The sequence below is a fragment of the Mesoplodon bidens genome, assembly GCF_964165515.1.
Source record: "Mesoplodon bidens genome assembly, chromosome: 17".
NCBI classification, from domain to species: domain Eukaryota; kingdom Metazoa; phylum Chordata; class Mammalia; order Artiodactyla; family Ziphiidae; genus Mesoplodon; species Mesoplodon bidens.
In genome coordinates this window covers 18,860,932-18,884,271 of record NC_138174.1, presented here as the reverse complement: position 1 = coordinate 18,884,271, position 23,340 = coordinate 18,860,932, and the positions used below count along the sequence as shown (strand labels likewise).

The window sequence follows — 23,340 nt, the reverse complement described above, 5'->3', positions numbered from 1 at the left end:
CAGATACCAAAATCTGTGGATGCTCAAGTCCCTTATATAAAATGGCGTAGCCCAATCAGCCATTTATATCCATAGGTTCCACCTCCCACAGTATGGAAGGCCAACTCTATTTATCTTTGTCTGACTTATTTTACTTAGCATAATGCCCTCAACTAAGAGATACCTGGCAGCCTGACCTGGGGACAGTGTGCAGATTCACATAACCACCATCATAGACAAATATACTGAACAGTTGCATCATAGAAGGAAATACACTCACATCTCTCCAGCCCCACTATGCATGTCCTAACCCCTGGCCACTATTATTCTGCCCTTTATTTCTAAAATTTTGTTATTTCAAAATATTATATAAATGAAATCAAATAGGATTATCTTTCTTCTCAGCCAAATTCTCTGGAGATTCATTTAAGATACTACATGTATTGATAGTTCATACCTTTTTATTGCTGACTAATATTTCATAGTACAAATGTACAACAGTTTCTTTAACCATACACATATTGAAGAATATTTTTGACTATCACAAGTAAAGCTGCCATAAACATTTGTGTACAGGTTTTATATAAGCATGAATTTTCATTATTCTGGGATAAATGCCCAAAGAGTGCAATTGCAGAGTCATGTGGTTATTGTGTTTTATTTTGTGAGACTGCCAGATATTTTCCAGAGTGGTTGTACCATTTTGAATTCCCATCAGCAATGTATGGGTGATCCAGTTTCTCTGCATCCTTGCCATTGTTTGGGATTGCCACTATTTTTTCTTTTAGCCATTCTGATCATGTGAGGATAGTTCATTGAGGTTATAATTTACATTGCCCATCAGGATGATGGCTAATGGTATTGAATATCTTCTTCTGTTTACTTGTGATCTGTATTTCCTCTCTGGTGAAATGTCTCTTCATGTCTTTGCCCATTTTCTAATTGGATTGTTTGTAGGGTTTTTACCATTGAGTTTTGAGAGTTCTTTATATATTCTAGATACTAGTCTTTTGTTGGCTATGTGGCTTGTAAATAATTTCTCCTAGTCTCTAGCTTCTTTTTTCATCCTTTTCACATGTCTTTCTCATGGCAAAAGTTTTAAATTTTGATGAACTCCTGTTTATCAGTTTTTTATTTTATGGATCATGCTTTTGGTGTCAAGTCTAAGGACTCTAGATCCCCAAGATTTTCCCCTATGTTTTAAAAGTTTTATAGCTTCACATTTAATATTTAAGTCCATGATCCATTTCCAATTTATTTTTGTACAAGGTTTGAGATTTAGGTCAAGGTTCATTCTTTTTCCATTGATTTGCTTTTGCACCTTCATCAAAAGGGAATAAAGAACAGATGGGGGCCTTCCCGGGTGGCGCAGTGGTTGAGAGTCTGCCTGCCGATGCAGGGGACGCGGGTTCGTGCCCCAGTCCGGGAGGATCCCACATGCCGCAGAGCGGCTGGGCCTGTGAGCCATGACCGCTGAGCCTGCGTGTCCGGAGCCTGTGCTCCACAACGGCAGAGGCCACAACAGTGAGAGACCCACGTACCGCAAAAAAAAAAAAAAAGAACAGATGGAACAAATAGATGTAGGATTTAAAGTAACCATGTCAATAACTACATTAAAGGTAAATAGCCTAAACCCCAATTAAAAGGCAGAGATTGTCTGAGTGGATAAAAAAGCAAGACCCAACTCTATGCTATCTACAAGAAACAAGTTTTAAATATAAAGGCATAAATATGTTAAAAGTAAAAGCATGAATCAAAAGGTTAGGTGCCTGGATGGAACTGAGGGTAATTCTAAGATTTGTACTGTGGGTGATTAGGTGATTGATAACAGTTAACCAAAGAGGATATTGAAGGAGTCATAGCTGATTGGTGATGAGGGTAATAAGTTCATGTTAATGTTTGAACATGTTAATATTTGAGATGTTTGCCACATACACATATAGAGATCCAAGGTATCTAGTTGGAAATACTGGATCTGGAATTTGAAAGAATAGTTTTAGTCAGAAATGTAGATTTAGGAATAAGTAGAAATATAACTAAAGCCATGATAGTGGCTCAGCCAGCATATATATTGGCAAAAGGATCCTGAGAAATATCAATATTAAAGAAGTAGTGAAGTTGAATGGGAAAGAACTGTCAGAAAAGTCAAGGCCTGCCCAAAATTTTATGTTTTGTATTCTAGTTTCCTCTTGCAAGGTAGAATGGTCTTATAATGATTTGGCTTAGGATAGTACAAAAACATTTCCTGTAATGTAATGCCAATAATATTTCTTAAAATACCCAGAAAACAATATCAATTCCTGTCTTCCACTTCCCCTATTGTTAATTTTTCTACTGGCACTGGAGAACTTGTACGTACTTGGATAATCAGAATCTCTTTTAGGAACACCTTGACCTGATAGCCTTTAAGTCCTTTACTCTCTGGAGAAGTTCACATTTTTGCTCTAGATGTATGTTAATATGAAAGATCATGTAGAGTAGACTTTTAGCCTTTTCTATCCATATTACTTGCTGACAGAGAGAGTCTGGTTTCCTTCACATGATTAAGTGGCAAAATAGAGTGGAATGTCCAGAGAGTGATTATGCTGAGAGTTACTTTAAGTAGATAAGTAATGACATAAGACAGCTTGTCTGAGACCAAGAGTAAACTTCTGTCTGAGTCCTGAATGCGAACAGTGCTATAGGTATGAATGCATAAATTTTCAGAAGTCAAATATTCTATTAAATACTTTCTTTAGATTAAAAAAAATCAGATTCTGTATTAGTTATCTATTGCTGTGTAAGAAATTACCCCAAACCTTAACAGTTTAGTAAAACAACTAATGTTTTACTTCACACATAATTTCCGAAGGTTGGGAATCTGGGAGTGGTTTAGCTGTGTGGTTTTGGCTCCATTTCTCTCAGGAAAGTTCCTCAAGTTGTCAACAAAGACTGCAGTCAGCTTAAATCTTTCCTGGAATCCAAGAATCCGCTACCAAGTTCACTCACACGGTTGTTGGCAGCCCTCATTCCTTCACTGGTCGTTGGCCAGAGGCTTCATTTGTTTGCCCCATAGACCTCTCCGTAGGGTTGCTTACTCCAAGGCAGCTGCTTTCACCTAGAGCAAGAAGAGATCCGAGAGAGAGAGAGAGAGAGAGAGAGAGAGAGAGCGAGCGAGCGAGCGAGCAGGACCGTGTGCCTAAGACGGAAACTGCAGGTTTTTTATAAGCTAATCTCAGAACTGACATGCTGTCACTTCTGCTATATGCCATTGACCACAGAGACTAACCCTAGGACAGTGTATAAGGGTGTAAATACCCAGTGGCAGGAGTTATAGGGGTTATCTTGGAGGCCAGATGCCACAGTTGATATTTAGTGTCAGTTAGAAAGCAAATCTTATCATCCACTTTCTTCTTTGTGCTTTGCTGTGTTTAATTAAACCTATGGTATGGTTATGTCATATAACATTCTAGAAATATTTATTGAGTGTCCACTATATGCTTGGCACTGGGTTTTGTTTTTTTTTGCTGCGTTGGGTCTTTGTTGCTGCACATGGGCTTTCTCTAGTTGTGGTGAGCGGGGGCTACTCTTTGTTGTGGTGCGCATGCTTCTCATTGCGGTGGCTTCTCTTGTTGTGGAGCACGGGCTCTAGGCGTGTGGGCTTCAGTAGTTGTGGCTCACAGGCTTAGTTGCTCCATGGCATGTGGGATCTTCCCAGACCAGGGATGGAACCTGTGTCCCCTGCATTGGCAGGCGGATTATTAACCACTGTGTCACTAGGGAAGTTGCCGGCACTGGGCTTTTATTTTAAGAACTATCTAAAAGTCCCATCTGGAGAAGAAGTTAGACTTGGGATGTATTTTGAAGTTTGAGCCAATATGACTTGCATGGATTGGACAGTGAGAGAAAGAATAATAAACATGATTCTTTTTTGCTTTGGGCAACTGTATATAAGAAGTGTTAATTATATGGGAAAAACTGAGGAGGAGTGGGAATTTTTTGGTGATAGAAGACGATTATAGTTCATTTCAAATGAACATGTTGAATAAGGTAGAAGAGGACAGATGCTTCTGAAGTGACCCTATCAGTAGCTGGCAACTGGAGGGTTGTTTACCTTTATGTTCCTACTTCCTAGTAAAGCTCCTGTTACAGAATAGACATATAACGAATAATGGGTGGATAGATGCATGGATAACTAGGCATTATTGTCATTAGCATCTCTACTTTACAGTTGAGAAAAGTGAATCATAACGAGGTTAAGCAACTTTCTCCAGGGTCATGCGGCCAGTAAGTGGTCAGGACTTGAACCCTTGTGGTGTGGCTCCAGAGTCTGTGTTTCTATCCACTGCACCATGCTTCTCATTATTATTATCATGGCATAGTCATTATCATAAACCTGTATCTATATATCTCTGTGACCAATTGGGTTGGGGGAGATAGAGTAATAAAAGTTATACTTGAGTGAAACATGAAGACTGTTGGTGAACAAAATGCCACCTTCATCCTTGGAAGAGGCATTCAATTTGGTATAATCCTATTGTGCTAATTTAAAGCACAACCAGGTAAGCCATCTATGGGTTAAACCATATCTGAAGAGAAAGTAAAATACCTGATTAGTAGCATACCTAAATCCTATTAAAGGCTCAGGTTTACTTGCATATCTTTGTGAGTCTCAAGTTCTCCTGAAACGTCTTTGTTTGAGAAGAGAGTGGGATTAGGCCACTCCTGCTGAATATCTGTGAATTTGTTCCATTTATCCCATATGTAAAGATATTCAGTTTGTCAATGACTAGAAAATGTAAAACATTGAGTATGACATACATGCATTAGCTGCTGTTAATTGTTAGCATTATTTTACTCAGATGAAAGCCATTACTTAGCTTGCACTTCAGAGTGCCCCTAATGAATACAGGAAAGAATGCCTTGACAACAGGAATTAGTACATTATGGTGGTTGTAGAATAAATCAGTATTGTTTATTTTTTAAAGACTTTCTTTAACTTAGTTTATTGTGGTTTTAGTTATACAGAAGTTTTAAGGTTCTGTATAGTCAGATTGGTTCATCTCTTCCTTTATGACTTCTGGGTTATGGTCAAACATAAAAAGTCCTTTCTTATCAAGAAGTTATAGAAACTTACATAAGCCTCTTAGATAGCCTCATCCACCAGAGGGCAGACAGCAGAAGCAAGAAGAACTAAAATCCTGCAGCCTGTGGAATAAAAACCACATTCACAGAAAGATAGACAAGATGAAAAGGCAGAGGGTTATGTACCAGATGAAGGAACAAGGTAAAACCCCAGAAAAACAACTAAATGAAGTGGAGATAGGCAACCTTCCAGAAAAAGAATTCAGAATAATGATAGTGAAGATGATCCAGGACCTCGGAAAAAGAATGGAGGCAAAGATCGAGAAGATGCAAGAAATGTTTAACAAAGACCTAGAAGAATTAAAGAACAAACAAACAGAGATGAAAAATACAATAACTGAAATGAAAACTACACTAGAAGGAATCAATAGCAGAATAACTGAGGCAGAAGAACGGATACGTGACCTGGAACACAGAATGGTGGAATTCAGTGCTGCAGAACAGAATAAAGAAAAAAGAATGAAAAAAAAATGAAGACAGCCTAAGAGACCTCTGGGACAACACTAAACTCACCAACATTTGCATTATAGGGATCCCAGAAGGAGAAGAGAGAGAGAAAGGACCCGAGAAAATATTTGAAGAGATTATAGTTGAAAACGTCCCTAACATGGGAAAGGAAATAGCCACCCAAGTCCAGGAAGCACAGTGAGTCCCATACAGGATAAACCCAAGGAGAAACACGCTGAGACACACAGTAATCAAATTGTCAAAAATTAAAGACAAAGAAAAATTATTGAAAGCAGCAAGTGAAAAACGACAAATAACATGCAAGGGAACTCTCATAAGGTTAACAGCTGATTTCTCAGCAGAAGCTCTACAAGCCAGAAGGGAGTGGCATGATATACTTAAAGTGATAAAAGGGAAGAATCTACAACCAAGATTACTCTACCCGGCAAGGTTCTCATTCAGGTTCGATGGAGAAATCAAAAGCTTTACAGACAAGCAAAAGCTAAGAGAATTCAGCACCACCAAACCAGCTCTACAACAAATGCTAAAGGAACTTCTCTAAGTGGGAAACACAAGAGAAGAAAAGGACCTACAAAAACAAACCTAAAACAACTAAGAAAATGGTCATAGGAACATACATATTGATAATTACTTTAAACGTGAATGGATTAAATGCTCCAACCAAAAGACACAGGCTTGCTGGATGGATACAAAAACAAAACCCATATATATGCTGTCTACAAGAGACCCACTTCAGACCTAGGGACACATACAGACTGAAAGTGAGGGGATGGAAGAAGATATTCCATGCAAATGGAAATCAGAAGAAAGCTGGAGTAGCAATACTCATATCAGATAAAATAGACTTTAAAATAAAGAATGTTACAAGAGACAAGGAAGGACACTACATAATGATCAAGGGATCAATCCAAGGAGAAGATATAACAATTATAAATATATATGCACCCAACATAGGAACACCTCAATACATAAGGCAACTGCTAACAGCTATAAAAGAGGAAATCGACAGTAACACAATAATATTGGGGGACTTTAACACCTCACTTACACCAATGGACAGATCATCCAAAATGAAAATAAATAAGGAAACAGAAGCTTTAAATGACACAATAGACCAGATAGATTTAACTGATATTTATAGGACATTCCATCCAAAAACAGCAGATTACACTTTCTTCTCAAGTGCGCATGGAACATTCTCCAGGATAGATCACATCTTGGGTCACAAATCAGGCCTCAGTAAATTTAAGAAAGTTGAAATCATATCAAGCATCTTTTCTGACCACAACGCTAGGAGATTAGAAAAGAATTACAGGGAAAAAAACGTAAGCAACCCAAACACATGGAGGCTAAACGATACGTTACTAAATAACCAAGAGATCACTGAAGAAATCAAAGAGGAAATCAAAAAATACCTAGAGACAAATGTCAATGAAAATACGACAATCAAAAACCTAGGGGGTGCAGCAAAAGCAGTTCTAAGAGGGAAGTTTATAGCTATACAAGCCTACCTCAAGAAACAAGAAAAATCTCAAACAATCTAACCTTACACCTAAAGGAACTAGAGAAAGAAGAACAAACAAAACACCAAGTTAGCAGAAGGAAAGAAATCATAAAGATCAGAGCAGAAGTACATGAAACAGAAACAAAGAAAAAATGGCAAAGATCAATAAAACTAAAAGCCAGTTCTTTGAGAAGATAAACAAAATTGATAAACCATAAGCCAGACTCATCAAGAAAAAGGAGAGGACTCAAATCAACAAAATTAGAAATGAAAAAGGAGAGGTTACAACAGACACTGCAGAAATACAAAGCATCATAAGAGACTACTACAAGCAACTCTATGCCAATAAAATGGACAACCTGGAAGAAATAGACAAATTCTTAGAAAGGTATAACCTTCCAAGACTGAACCAGGATGAAACAGAAAATATGAACAGACCAATCTCAAGTAATGAAATTGAAACTGTGATTAAAAATCTTCCAACAAACAAAAGTCCAGGACCAGATGGCTTCACAGGTGAATTCTATCAAACATTTAGAGAAGAGCTAACACCCATCCTTCTCAAACTCTTACAAAAAATTTCAGAGGAAGGAACACTCCCAGACTCATTCTGTGAGGCCACCGTCACCCTGATACCAAAACCAGACAAAAATACTACAAAAAAAGAAAATTACAGACTAATATCACTGATGAATATAGATGCAAAAATCCTCAACAAAATACTAGCAAACAGAATCCAACAACACATTAAAAGGATGATACACCATGACCAAGTGGGATTTATCCCAGGGATGCAAGGATTCTTCAATATATGCAAATCAATCAATGTGATACACCATATTAACAAATTGAAGAATAAAAACCATATGATCATCTCAATAGATGCAGAAAAAGCTTTTGACAAAATTCAACACCCTTTATGATAAAAACTCTCCAGGTAGTGGGCATAGAGGGAACCTACCTCAACATAATAAAGGCCATATACAACAAACCCACAGCAAACATCATTCTCAATGTTGGAAAACTGAAAGCATTTCCTTTGAGATCAGGAACAAGACAAGGATGTCCACTCTCGCCACTGTTATTCAACATAGTTTTGGAAGTCCTAGCCACGGCAGTCAGAGAAGAAAAAGAAATAACAGGAATACAAATTGAAAAAGAAGAAGTAAAACTGTCACTGTTTGCAGATGACATGATACTATACATAGAGAATCCTAAAGACGCCACCAGAAAACTAGTAGAACTAATCAATGAATTTGGTAAAGTTGCATGATACCAAATTAATGCACAGAAATCTCTTGCATTCCTATACACTAATGATGAAAAATCTGAAAGAGAAATTAAGGAAACACTCCCATTTACCACTGCAACAAAAAGAATAAAATACCTAGGAATAAACCTATCTAGGGAGACAGAAGACCTGTATGCAGAAAACTATAAGACACTGATGAAAGAAATTAAAGATGATACCAACAGATGGAGAGATATACCATGTTCTTGTATTGGAAGAATCAATATTGTGAAAATGACTATACTACCCAAAGCAATCTACAGATTCAGTGCAATCCCTATCAAATAACCAATGGCATGTTTTACGGAACTAGAACAAATAATCTTAAAATTTGTATGGAGACACAAAAGACCCTGAACAGCCAAAGCAGTCTTGAGGGAAAAAAACGGAGCTGGAGGAATCAGACTCCCTGACTTCAGACTATACTGCAAAGCTACAGTAATCAAGACAATATGGTACTGGCATAAAAACAGAAACATAGATCAATGGAATAAGGTAGAAAGCCCAGAGATAAACTCATGCACCTATGGTCAACTAATCTATGACAAAGGAGGCAAGGATATACAGTGGAGAAAAGACAGTCTCTTCAATAAGTGGTGCTGGGAAAACTGGACAGCTACATGTAAAAGAATGAAATTAGAACACTCCCTCACACTATACACAAAAATAAACTCAAAATGGATTCGAGACCTAAATGTAAGACTGGACACTATAAAACTCTTAGAGGAAAACATAGGAAGAACACTCTTTGACATAAATCACAGCAAGATCTTTTTTGATCCACCTCCTAGAGTAATGGAAATAAAAAGAAAAATAAACAAATGGGACCTAATGAAACTTCAAAGCTTTTGAAGAGCAAAGGAAACCATAAACAAGACGAAAAGACAACCCTCAGAATGGGAGAAATTATTTGCAAACGAATCAACGGACAACGGATTAATCTCCAAATTATATAAACAGCTCATGTAGCTCAATATTAAAGAAACAAACAACCCAATCCTAATATGGGCAGAAGACCTAAATAGACATTTCTCCAAAGGAGACATACACATGGCCAAGAAGCACATGAAAAGCTGCTCAACATCACTAATTATTAGAGAAATGCAAATGAAAACTACAATGAGGTATCACCTCACACCAGTTAGAATGGGCATCATCAGAAAATCTGCAAACAACAAATGCTGGAGAGGGTGTGGAGAAAAGGGAATCCTCTTGCACTGTTGGTGGGAATGTAAATTGATACAGCTACTATGGAGAACAGTATGGAGGTTCCTTAAAAAACTAAAAATAGAATTACCATATGATCTAGCAATCCCACTACTGGGCATATACCCAGAGAAAACCATCATTCAAAAAAACACATGCACCCCAATGTTCACTGCAGCACTATTTACAATAGCCAGGTCATGGAAGCAACCTAAATGCCCATCGACAGATGAATGGATAAAGAAGAAGTGGTACGTATATACAGTGGAATATTACTCAGCCATAAAAAGGAACACAATTGAGTCATTTGTTGAGACGTGGATTGATGTAGAGACTGTCATATAGAGCGAAGTAAATCAGAAAGAGAAAAACAAATATCATATATTAACACATGTATGTGGAACCTAGAGAAATGGTACAGATGAACTGGTTTGCAGGGCAGAAGTTGAGACACAGATGTAGAGAACAAATGTATGGACATCAAGGGGGGAAAGCCGCGGGGGGATGGTGGTGTGCTGAAATGGGCGTTTGGGACTGACATGTATTCACTGATGTGTAGAAAATTGATGACTAATAAGAACCTGCTGTATAAAAAAATAAATAACATTAAAAAATTTAAAAATATAAAAGAAAGAAAGAGAAAGAAAGAAAAGTTATAAAGAAGGAGGTGAAGGGATGAAAAGAAAAAAAGGTAACTCTGTGAGGTAATGAATGCTAATTAGCTTGATTGTGGTGATCATTTCACAATGTATGAAGCCATCATGTTGTGCACCTTAAATATATATGATTTTTGTCAATTATACTTCAATAAAGGTGAAAAAAGATTTTTTAAAAAGTTATAAAGGTATTCTCATATACTTCTCATACTTTTTCAATTTTGTTTTTTAACGTAAGTGATTTTCTATATATTATGAAAGTGTAATAATTTTTTTCAAATTGCTAGCTAATTTTTCACTTTTTATTGAATAGCGTATCTTCATATTTTTACAAAATCTTCTTATATTCTACAGTGTTTTGTATTTTTATTTACGGATACACTGCTTTTCCTTTTGAAATAAAGCTAGCATCTTGGCCATCTGTCTGTTTTCTTGCCCTTTAGTTCAAGTACTAAAAGAGTACAATATATATGGCCCCCATTTTTATGTACTTGCAAGCTCTCACCTCCAGAAAGTTACAATTTTTGAATCGAGGTTTTTAATGGTTCTTACTGCTGGTCTTACTTTTTTGTAAACGGTATTTTAAAAATTATGCTTTTAAACTGTTTGCTTAGTATATAGAAATATAATTATTTTTCATATTGATTTCATAACAGTACAGAAACCTTGCTAATCTCTCTTATTCTAATAATTTCACTGTAGATCCTTTTGAATTTTCTTTATCAACAGATAAATCATTTGTGAATAATGGTATTTTTGTTCTTTCTTCCTTTCCAGTCTTTTTTCTTTGACTTATTGAGCAGATTGGAACTTCATGTATAATGCTGAATAGAAAGCATGATAATGGGACAAGCTTCTCTTGTCTCCGATTTTTTAAGGGAAATGCTCTTAACGTTTCACCACTACATATAATGTTTGCTGTGGTTTTTCTGTTTATTTGTAGATGTCATTTATCAAATTTGGAGTACCCTTCTGTTCCTGGTTTACTAAGAGTTTTCTTTCTTTTTTTTTTAATGACAAATGGGTTTTTAAATGAGAACTTTTCTGCACTGATTTTGACAAGATTTTTCACCTTAGATTTATTAGTGAGGTGAATTGCATTATAGATTTTCTAACGTTGAACTAATTTTGCAGCCTGGATAAACTCAACTTGGTAAATGACATATTCTTTTTAACACTGCTGTTGTGGGTTGCTAATATTTCTGGTTCCGAATTTTTATATCTCTGTTCATGAGCAAGAATGGGCTATAATTTACCTTTTTGTAATGTCCTTGACAGTTTTTATTATCAGTGTTGTACTAGCCTCATAAAATGAGATAGAGAATGTTTTTACTTCTTCTATTCTTGGAGCAAAAGTGGAATTATCTCTTCCTTGAATGTTTGGTGGAATTCACTGGTAAAACCAGCGGTGCTTGATGTTTTCTTTGTGGGGAGACTTTTAATTACTGATCCAAATTCTTTAATAGTTTATAGGACTGTTGAGGTTTATTTATTTCTTATTGAGTTTGGTTAATTTATATTTTTTAGGAATTTTCCACTTGGTCTAAGTTTTCCTATGAATTGACATAAAATTTTTCACAACAGTCCCCTATTATCTTTCTAATCTTCATAATGGTGGCCCCAGTTTTGTTCCTAATACTATTTATCTGTCTCTTCTCTTTTTCTCAGTCAATCTGACTGGAGTTTTGTTTAATTTTATTAGTTATTTCAAAGAACCAATTATTAGCTTAGTTGATCAAACCATGTATTTTATCTTTGTTTTCAGTTTCATTAAATCCTGTTTATGTCTTTATTATTTTCTTCCTTCTACTTTCTCTGTGTCTCTTTCCCTAACTTTTAATTTCTTTTCTAATACAAGCATTTGAAGTTATACATATTCCTAGTTCTTTATTTTATGTGTAATACAAAAATTGGCAGTCATTATTTTCAAGGTGGAGAAAAGAATCTTATTCTGACTTCAAAATTGCTATTGTTAATTTTGACTAAATTCATAATGCTCACCATGTCAAACCATATGATTTTGATATATACATTGGAGAATCATACTTACCAATGTTGTTTTAATGTCATCTTGTTTCATATAGGATTCACCTTTATTTGATCTTATTAAACAAGCAAAGGACCGAGAAGGACTGGCTGATCACCTTGAACCTGCTTGTACTCTCAACCTTCCTCTCCAGAATAATCACACTGCAGCAGATATGTAAGTAGAGTATCTGTTGTGTCAATCCATTCAACTAGCAAATAGATTCTGAGCATAGTGTAATGCAAGATGTTATACAAAAGCTGTAGGGAATAGAATTTTGAATAAGACGTTTTTCTTGCTTTCAGGGATCAGGAATATAAGATACATGACCCAAATAAAGTTCATATACAGTGGTACAGAGTGCTACTGAAATCACTCAGGTTTGGTGTAATGAGGACAGCTTTCATACAGAGATGGCAATTTAGATAGTCCTCAAAGTTAGAGCAGGATTTCAACATGGAAACTGGAGAGGAGGGAAGAGACAGAAATAGCATGAACCCCAAAGTATAGCAGCCAGGAAAGCAGGAAACATTTTTCAGGGAGTGCAGCTCAGTGCATCTGGAGTGAAGCATAGGATGGGGCGAAGGGAGTAGTGTGGGATCAGAGACTAAAACGGTTGATTAGTGCATGATGGTGTGATGGAAGAAGAAGGTGATAACTAACATTTATTGAGGGTTCACTATGTGCTGGACAGTGACCTAACAGCCCTGTAAGATAATAGACACGGCTGTCAGCCTCCGTTCTCTATGAAGAAGGAATTACAAATCAAACTCAAGAAATCTGACCCCAAAGCCCATGCTCTTAAGCAGTCTAGCTACATTGCCTTTCATAGAAATATGCCTAATGTTATGTTCCTGTTCAGTTCTGTATAGGAATTGACATTACAGCGTTCTGTGATTAGTGCAGGGACTGTTTTCCAGAGATGTCATTTCCATGATAATTTGTACCAAAGTATTTCTAGCATATGGAGCTTCTGCCTTCATGTATAAATTTGTTTGCTAGGTAATACATAAATATAAATAAGTCAAGCCTTATCTTTTTCTTTAATTCAATAAGCAGTTGTCTGTTAGGTGCCAGGAAGTGTTCTAGGCACTGGGAATACAAAGGGGAATAAGATGGACTAAGTCCTTCCCCTCATAGAGCTTACGCTCTGGAGGAAGGAAATAAACAGTGAACAAGTAAACTAATACATAAGGTGATTTTAGAATATAATAAGTTCTGTAATAGAAAGAAACAGAATGATGGGAAAGAGAGAAGCTAAGAGAGTGATAGAATGTTTAGGGAAGCTTTCTCTGATGAAGTGCTATTTGACCTGAGACTTCAAGAACAAGTGGGTGCTGGCCAGGCAAAATCTGCATGATGTGCATTATAGGCACAGCAGACAGTATTAAGTACAGTGGCCTTGGGTGGTCAAACTTAGCTGGTCTGAGGAACAGAAAGAAACCCCAAAGCAAACAAGAGGAGAATGGTACAAGATGGGGCTGGAGAGGCAAACTGGAGCTAGACCTTGTAGGTTCTCATAGGCCGTAGGGAGGAGTTTGGGTTTTAGAAGGGCAGTGGGAAAGCATTAAGGTTTTAAGCAGGGGTGCAGCTTGCTATAATTGGTATTTTTAAAGGGTCAGTTTCTGGCTGCTACTTGAAGTACAGGTGGGTTTGGAGGAGGGAAAGGCACAGGGCAAGGAAGAAAGTAGAAAGACCAGTTTGGAGAAAATTTCAGTAGTTCAAGAGAGAGATGTAAACGACTTGGTCTAAGATATGTCAGTAGAGATACAAAGAAATGGAAAGATCTGGGGTGTATTTTAGAGGAAGATTTAATAGAACTTTCTTTTGCATTGGGTTTGAAGATTAGGAAAAGAGAAAAATTAAAAATACCTCCTAAGTTTTTAACTTAAGAAACTGGATGTAATGTGGAGCCATTTCTTGACATGGAAAGAATGGGAACGAAATCAAGAGCTCCACTTTGGCCTTCTTAAGTCTGAGATTCAAGTAGTGGAGTCCAGGAGGTAATGTGTTCACCTAGAATTCAAGGGAGACTAACTTCTACCCAAGTTAAGTCAGTCTACAATATTGTTAGTTAGTGAATTGAAGGGAAATTCAAGGGTGATAACAGACTAGACCCTGGTACTTATAAAGTTATGATGGTGATTCCCTTTTCCTAGTGTACTAGTAAATATATTGCTTGTACTAGAAGCATCCATAGTAAGGTACAAATCCTACTTCCTGCTCAGAATGATTTCTCAGCTACTAAAACAAAATTAGAAAGTTATGCTTTGGTGTTTACTCCCTAGTACTTGCTCTTCATAGTAGATTCTGGGATATTTTTAAAAGACTGTAAACCTTTTACTAATAGTGACCTTAATAAAAAGTGTTCTTGAAAAAAAAAAAAGAAAGTAGGGGCTTCCCTGGTGGCGCAGTGGTTGAGAGTCCGCCTGCCGATGCAGGGGACACGGGTTCGTGCCCCGGTCCGGGAAGATCCCACATGCCGCGGAGCGGCTGGGCCCGTGAGCCATGGCCGCTGGGCCTGTGTGTCCGGAGCCTGTGCTCCGCAACGGGAGAGGCCACAACAGTGAGAGGCCCACATACCGCAAAAAAAAAAAAAAAAAAAAAAAGAAAGTAGACCTGGATTATCCTCTAAAATAAAGGGCAACACAGAGCAGTAGAAGGTCAGAAATTGAGAAATAATTTTACTAATATCTCTGCCTTGATCTTTGCCTGACATATTTTTAGCATACAGGTGTAAATCTGACTTGATAATGTTACGTGAAATATTAATTCATATAATTGTGTACTATATAATTTAGGAGGGAGTATGTATGTGTAACTTAAGTCCTATGTATATGAACCATAGTTATCAATGAAATGTTCTTAGGAGAGAATCAGAGAAATTGATATTTTGATATCAGTGGCTTGTTCTTTTAAGCTGGAGTCATTTTATGAACTCAGTCCCACTTTAATTATTAGAATTGAACATATAAACATATGCAGCTATTTTTTAAATAAGGCAGTAATTCCCAAGAAAAGCCATTTATTGAAATAGAGTTAGAAATGATAAGGACAAGCTTAGTTTTCCTATTAATCTCTCTTTTCCAACTTGTATTTAAAGAGGAATTTGGTGTAGAACAGTAGATTAAATAGACAAGATGTGTTTGGATGCATGTGTACAGCCGTGTGTGTGTGTGTGTGTGTGTGTGTGTGTGAGAGAGAGAGAGAGAGAGAGAGAGAGAGAGAGAGAGAGAGAGATTCTTAGCAAACTTCAAGTGAAGTCTTTTCCTTTGAATATATCTAGGTATCTTTCTCCTGTAAGATCCCCAAAGAAAAAAGGGTCAACTACACGTGTAAATTCTACTGCAAATTCAGAGGCACAAGCAACCTCAGCCTTCCAGACTCAGAAGCCATTGAAATCTACCTCCCTTTCACTCTTTTACAAAAAAGGTTAGTAGATGATTACTCTCAAGAGCATGGACTCTGAAACGAGGCTGACTGGATTTCAAATCATGGCTCTTCTGTTTAACTAGGCATGACTTTGGGCAAGTTGCTTTAATATCATATGACCCAGCAATCCCACTACTGGGCATATATCCTGAGAAAACCATAATTCAAAAGGACACATGTACCCCAATGTTCATTGCAGCACTATTTACATTAGCCAGGTCATGGAAGCAACCTAAATGTCCAATGACAGATGAATAGATAAAGAAGATGTGGTACATATATAAAATGGAATATTACTTAGCCATGAAAAGGAATGAAATTGGGTCATTTGTAGAGATGTGGATGGACCTAGAGTCTGTGAAGTAAGCCAGAAAGAGAAAAACAAATATCGTATATTAACGCATATATGTAGAATCTATAAAAATGGTACAGATGAACCTATTTGCAGGGTAGGAATAGAGATGTAGACGTAGAGAACGGACATGTGGACATGGTGGGGAAGGGAAGGGTGGGATGAATTGGGAGATTAGGATTGACATATACACTACCATGCGTAAAATAGATAGCTAGCGGGAACATGCTATAAATCACAGGAAGCTCAGCTTGGTGCTCTATGATGACCTAGATGGGTGGGATGGGGGTGGGGTGGGAGGGAGGTCCAAGAGGGAAGGGATATAGGTATAAATATAGCTGATTCACTTCATTGTACAGCAGAAACTAACACAACATTGTAAAGTAATTATACTCCAATTTAAAAAAAAAAGGAAAAAAACTTTAATATCTCTATGCCTGTTTTCTCATCTGTAAAATGGAAATAATAATAATCTACCTTGTATGGGTTTTGAGATAATTAAATGAATTAATACATAAAATGCTTCCAACAATGCCTAGCACAGAGTAAGCACTCAGAAAGTGTTAGATGTTGTTATTGTCGCTGCTACTGTTATGCTTTCAAATTTATGCCTGGAAATATTTTCTCCTAACATTACTTATGCTGTTCAGGTGTGTGAGTTGAGTTTATACAATGTGTTGTGACCTAGTGCAGGTGCATTTCCTGGTAACCAGGTTGTATAGCATTCTCTGATTGTGTATGTGGTGGGATAGGGAGGTCATTTGGGTGTCTGTGCATGTGTATATACATGCAAGTGCACACCCACATGGAGCTCTTTGAAGGAAAGTAAAAGGCCACATTCCTCTGTGATAAATCATTTTTCTGATTTTTATTCAAGTCAGAGATATACTGAACTTTATAGGCATGTTATAAGCCCTTACGTTAGAGCGTTGGTTCCAAAGTGTGGTCCCCAACCAGCAGAATCCACCTCACCTGCTAAGTTGTAGAAATGAGAATTTTTGTTTGAGCCCTGCCCCTAGAACTACTCAGTCAGAAGCTCTAGGATGAGGCCAAAAAAAAAAAAAAAATCATTGTTTTTACAAGCCCTCAATGCAAGTCTGATATAAGCCAAAGTTGAGGACTACTGGGATAAATTATTAACTAAAAAATTCTGATTACCTTATGCAAGTCTTTGAAAAGTAAATTTAAACCAAGGGTCATTATGTTTAAAGTAGATGGAGGAAAATTCAGTTTTGTGGATTACTTTTCTCCAACCTGTGTTCCACTAGCATTTTTTAATAAACTCTCTAAATTTAATATCACAGTCATATTACCACTTAGGTAATCTACAAGTCTAGTATTTTTATAGAAAAATGCACTATTTGTTTTTTGTTTTTAGGATTGGAAAAATTGAGGGACTTTGGAAATTCCATTATTTAAAAAAATAATTACCCTCTTGAATATTGATAGTGAGAATTTTCAACATCTATGATGAGAGATTACCAGTGGAACTGAAACAAACCCTATTTGGATTGTCTAATTTCACAAGATCTTAGGATCTTTCTTCCTCCGCCTCAACTTTATTTTATTTTATTTATTTAATTTATTTTTGGCTCTGTTGGGTGTTGGTTGCAGCATGCGGGATCTTCATTGAGGCATACGGGATCTTTTATTGTGGCGCACGGGCTTCTCTCTGGTCATGGCGTGCAGGTTTTCTCTCTCTAGTTGTGGTGTGCAGGCTTCAGGGCGCGTGGGCTCTGTAGTTGTGGCGTGTGGGTTCCAGAGTGCATGAGCTCTGTAGTTTGCGGCATGCAGGCTCTGTAGTTGAAGCACGGGAGCTCAGTAGCGCACGGGCTTAGTTGCCCTGCTGCATGTGGGATCTTAGTTCCCTGACCAGGGATCGAACCCGTGTCCCCTGCATTGGAAGGAGGATTCTTTACCACTGGACCACCAGGGAAGTCCCTCTACCTCAATTTTATGCTGTAATAATTTAGCAAAAGAATTATTTTTTGCTGAATAATGCTTTCAGCAAAGTATTATTTTGCCTTCTAGTATCTAGGACAGTGCTAAGGCTACAAATCATTTATTCATAAGGAAAACAGTGGTAGAGATGAAGTTAATGTTAAAATGCTATTTAACAGCATTTGGTTATAGCAATTTAATGTTTTGAAAAATCCACTTGTGATACAAAATTAAGAGTAAATGTGATTAATTCCCCTTATTTTTCCAGTGTATCGACTAGCATATCTTCGACTAAATACCCTGTGTGCACGCCTTCTGTCTGACCACCCAGAACTAGAACATATCATCTGGACCCTTTTCCAACACACACTGCAAAATGAGTATGAACTCATGAGAGACAGGCATTTGGACCAGGTAAGAAAATTATGCACTTTTCCTACTCGACTCACTTGTTAGCTGTGTACTGATTTCTTAAGAAAAGGTTAGATTCAAATGAGAAGCTGTGTCGATTTAGTAGACTTAATATATATTTGCTTGTTGGCTACCCTTTATATTTTTGCTATATTTCTTACAAATGAGAGCTTTAGAGCTTGAGAATATTTCAATAACTTTACTTATTTAATGGCATGAAAGATCTCACTGCAAAACTCACTGAAGAAACTTTATCATAGGCTTTTTCTATGTTGTGGTAAACTGGAATTCATTTAGTGTGGAAAAAGCATGAGACTTAAGAATAGTTGATCTAGGACTTCCCTGGTCCAGTGCTTAAGACTCTGTGCTTCCACTGCAGGCTGCAGGGGGCACGGGTTTGATCCCTTGTTGGGGAACTAAGAACCCCCGGGGATCTTAGTTGATCTAAAAAAGATCTAAAAAAGAATAGTTGATCTAAAACAGTGTCAAATGAATAAATGATTGAGTTAATTTACAAAGACCATCTCTCATATCTTCCTCTTTCTTCTGTTTATGGAATAATAATATTTTTGTAACAGTTTTATTGAGATGTAATTCATAAACCATGCTAATTACCCATTTAAAATGTACAGTTCAGTAGTTTTTAGTATATTAACAGAATTGTGCAACAATCACCAAAGTCAGTTTTAAAATATTTTCATCATGTCAAAAAGAAACCCTGTACCTGTAACATACATGCCTCTATTCTCCTACCCCCTCTAACCACAGGCAACACGCTAATCTACTTCCTGTCTTTATAGACTTGCCTATTCTGGACATTTCATATAAATGGAATCATATAATGTTATCTTTTGTGTCTGGATTCCTTCACTTACTATGTTGTCATTGTTCATCTGTGTTATAGCTGGTATCAGCACTTCATTCCTTTTTATTGCCAAATAATATTCCATTATATGGCTATACCACATCATGTTTATTTATTCAACAATTCATGTACATTTGGTTTCCACTTTTTGGGTATTATGAATAATGTTAATGAAAATTCATGTGCAAGTTTTTGGGTGGATGTATGTTTTCATTTCTCTAGGGTATTTACCTAGGAGTGGAATTGCTGGGTCATATGGTAACTCTTTGTATTACCTTTTGAGGAATGGCCAGATTGTTTACTAGCATGGCTACCCATTTTACATTCCTGTCAGCAGTGTATGGGGTTCCAATTTCTTCACATCTTCACCAACTTCGTATTTGCCTTTTGGATTATAGCCATCTTAGTGGACATGAAGTGATATCTCTTTGTGGTTTTGATTTGCACTTCCCTGATGGCTAATGATATTGAGAATCTTTTTGTGTTCTTATTGACCATTTGTATATCTTCTTTGGAGAAATAGCTATTCAGATACTTTACCGATTTGTTCATTGGGTTGTCTTTTTATTGTTGAGCCGAAAGGGTTTTTTATATATTCTACATGCAAGTTCCTTATGATGTAAATCCTTATATGATTTGCAAATATTTTCTCTCATTCTCTGAGTTGTCATTTCACTTTCTTGATTGTGTCCTTTGAAGCTTTTGGTGCTTTAGTGCTTCAAAAGCTCAGATTTTCTTTTTCTTCTTGAGTCCGTTTTGGTAGTTCGTGTCTTTCCTTAAATTTTTCCGTTTCATCTTAGATATCTATTTTGTTGATATGCAGCTGTTCATAATGTTCCCTTTTAATCTTTTTATTTTGGTAAGGTTGGTAGTATTGTTCCCAGTAAGAATGATATTTTGAACAAAAGATGTATTATTGTATAAATGTATAACCTACAAATATGTATATTTTACAAGAGCATATTTGAACTCTAAATTCTAGTATGTTGGATTTTTTTTTTTAAGTAGGCACTTATTGCCTTATGGGTCTACTGCTTTTCTGTAATATAGAAAGATAGACAGTAGTGCTAAGGATTTCTAAAGAGATTAGGTATCTGGAATCAAGAAGATTTTGTGAGAGGTACCTTAGGTAAAGTATTGAAATAGGAGAACAGTGTGAATTAGCAAAGAGGATACTTGGATGGCATTCTAAACGGGAGAAATAGTAGTATTGGGGCTGTTTAAGATGATAAACAAGGGATGTTGAGTAGGTATTCTTGGCGGTAGATGGGAGCAAGAATGTTGCAGAAAATATCAGTTCTTAAATTAGGTAGTAAAATTCAGACAAATTAAGAAAGTTCGATGTTTCAAAGTCACAGAAAATCACTTCAAATTTTATTTTTATGTTTAAAATACCCTTCTCTTTAAATGTAATATGTGTATAGAGTAATCCATATATCATAAGGATACATCTTAATGTAAATTCATCAACTGAACTCATCTATGAAAGCAAATCAAGAAACAGAACATTGTCAACAGAAGACTGTCTCCTGCCCCCTTCCAGTTACTGCATCTCCCTTAACACCACCGCTGAGTATAGTCAATATTATTTTATCTAATAGTTTGAACCCTTTTCACACCTGGCTTTTTTTTTTTTAAGCGCTAGTTAAACAGTTAATAGATTCCAGTTTCAACTTTTCTCTTCTGAGAAACATTTAAGGAACAGGAGCCAAAGTTAGGGTTATTTACAAACCAGATGATCAGTCCTGAATAACTGAGAGTTGGCTATTTGCATTCTGTTCTTTAAATACTTTACATGTACATTCAAACTGAGCTCAGGATAGGAATAGATAATTCTGTAGGAAATTAAATTTCCATTTTTTGAAACTAAAAGAAAGATAACAGTGTTTTTTAAAGTACAACCATGCAACAAAATCCTGACTATATTTATATCACATTTATTTAATAGATTATGATGTGTTCCATGTATGGCATATGCAAAGTGAAGAATATAGACCTTAAATTCAAAATCATTGTAACAGCATACAAAGATCTTCCTCATGCTGTTCAGGAGGTAGGTAATTTTCCATGGTAAGAATTTTCCAGATATATACATATCTATAATATGGATAGCTTCAGTCATTAATTATATCATATGTTCTGACTGTATTATATAAATTTACATATCAACTTTTTACTTTTGTATTATTGGTTAATTATTTGTAACTAAAATGTAATTGGGAAGTTAACACACTTTAGTATTCAAATTCATATTATAAAGTAAATAAGGAATACTATATCCCTGACAATAAGCAGGGTATTTGTAATAAACTTTTACACAAATATATAAAAAACATATTGTATATATCTATGACATTTCACTGCTAGTAGAGCAGCTATAATCCAAGCCTAAGGTGGCTTTTTCGGATTGTTTTTGCCTGTAAAATATGCGTTTTTACTCTTAAATAGTATTATGAACTATTAAAATAGAGTATCTAGGCTTCCCTGGTGGCACAGTGGTTAAGAATCTGCCTGCCAGTGCAGGGGACACGGGTTTGAGCCCTGGTCTGGGAAGATCCCACATGCCATGGAGCAACTAAGCCCGTGCACAACAACTACTGAGCCTGCGCTCTAGAGCCCATGAGCCACAACTACTGAGCCTGAGCTCTAGAGCCCTGAGTCACAACTCCTGAGCCTGTGTGCCACAACTACTGAAGCCCGCGCACCTAGAGCCCGTGCTACGCAACAAGAGAAGACACCACTCACCGCAGCTAGAGAAAGCCTGTACGCAGCAACAAAGACCCAATGCAGCCAAAAAATAAATAAATTAATTAATTTTTTTAAAAAAAGAAAGAAAATCTAAGGAATTAAATACCCAAATTCATTTAACAAGTGTTTTTGCTCTTCTTCCTCAGACATTCAAACGTGTTTTGATCAGAGAAGAGGAGTATGATTCTATTATCGTATTCTATAATTCAGTCTTCATGCAGAGACTGAAAACAAATATTTTGCAGTATGCTTCCACCAGGGTATGTTAAAAAGCATCCTTTGTTTGGGAAAATCTAATTATAAAGCAGTGGATCTCACTAAAACGTTAAGTAATCTACTTTTTTTGTTTTTCCTCTAGCCCCCTACCTTGTCACCAATTCCTCACATTCCTCGAAGCCCTTACAAGTTTTCTAGCTCACCTTTACGGGTTCCTGGGGGGAACATCTACATATCACCCCTGAAGAATCCGTATAAAATTTCAGAAGGTCTGCCTACGCCAACAAAAATGACTCCAAGATCAAGGTTTGTGTTTTCTTTTTAGGGAAGTGGTAAAGAATAAGAGGGGCTTATTTTGATCCAAGCATAAGAACACAAAGCTTTCTTCATTTAAAATAAGCTAGATTTGAGACCCTAATTTCCTCATTTATATTAAGTGATGTGATAAGAATTGGGGGTCCGTGGGGAGGTAATCTGTTTACTTAGATAGGTTTGCACATTTAGTCATCAGCTTTCCTGGCTGCTGGGGTCTGTTCTTTTGTAAACAGTCTGAGCACCAGTGTGATGATAAGTTTCAAGTCACTCTCATGTTTTTGTAAGTAGCCAGTCTGCTAAACAAAGTAGATTACTTTTGGTTAAGAATTTTTATTCTGGAGTTTATTGAATGTCCTGTGAACTCTTTCTGTGGATGTGTTCATCTTGCTTATAAAAATGTAGATGACTGATTAAATGTAGGTGACTGTAAGTTAAGTCTTTAGAAGTCCATCCCTAATTCTGCCTGTGACCTCTGTATTAACTTGGGCAGGTCTCAGGGTGCTGTGGCTCAGGTAAATGATGAGTGTGAAACTGTTTTAAATTCTTAGATGAAAGGTCCTGTGCAACTACAAATCAGTATATTATCTTCCACATCCAACAGCAAGTGCTCTCTGGCTTTTGAAGTACTTCAGTTGACTCATTATGTGTTATCATGGGCTATTTAAAACTGACTTTATTTGAATAAAGTGGAGGCAGATTAGCTTGTAAAGTCTCAGAAAATGTTAGCCCATATAGTTGTACTTAATGGGCAAGAAAAACAAGAAGGGGATATATCAACCCTATAGAAAACATTCGTGTGGTGTGTT

General features: G+C 36.6%; 1 protein-coding gene across 3 annotated transcripts in view; it reads left to right on the top strand.

Moving 5' to 3' along the window:
• Nucleotides 1-23,340, top strand: part of RB1 (RB transcriptional corepressor 1) — a 132,875-nt gene that overhangs the window by 100,739 nt on the left and 8,796 nt on the right. For all 3 annotated transcript variants that reach the window (XM_081215123.1, XM_081215121.1, XM_081215122.1), the window contains 6 exons: nucleotides 12,313-12,431; nucleotides 15,541-15,686; nucleotides 18,248-18,393; nucleotides 21,204-21,308; nucleotides 22,150-22,263; nucleotides 22,362-22,525. In XM_081215123.1, the coding sequence (XP_081071249.1) occupies nucleotides 12,313-12,431; nucleotides 15,541-15,686; nucleotides 18,248-18,393; nucleotides 21,204-21,308; nucleotides 22,150-22,263; nucleotides 22,362-22,525 (794 nt within the window). The remainder of the gene's footprint in view (nucleotides 1-12,312; nucleotides 12,432-15,540; nucleotides 15,687-18,247; nucleotides 18,394-21,203; nucleotides 21,309-22,149; nucleotides 22,264-22,361; nucleotides 22,526-23,340) is intronic.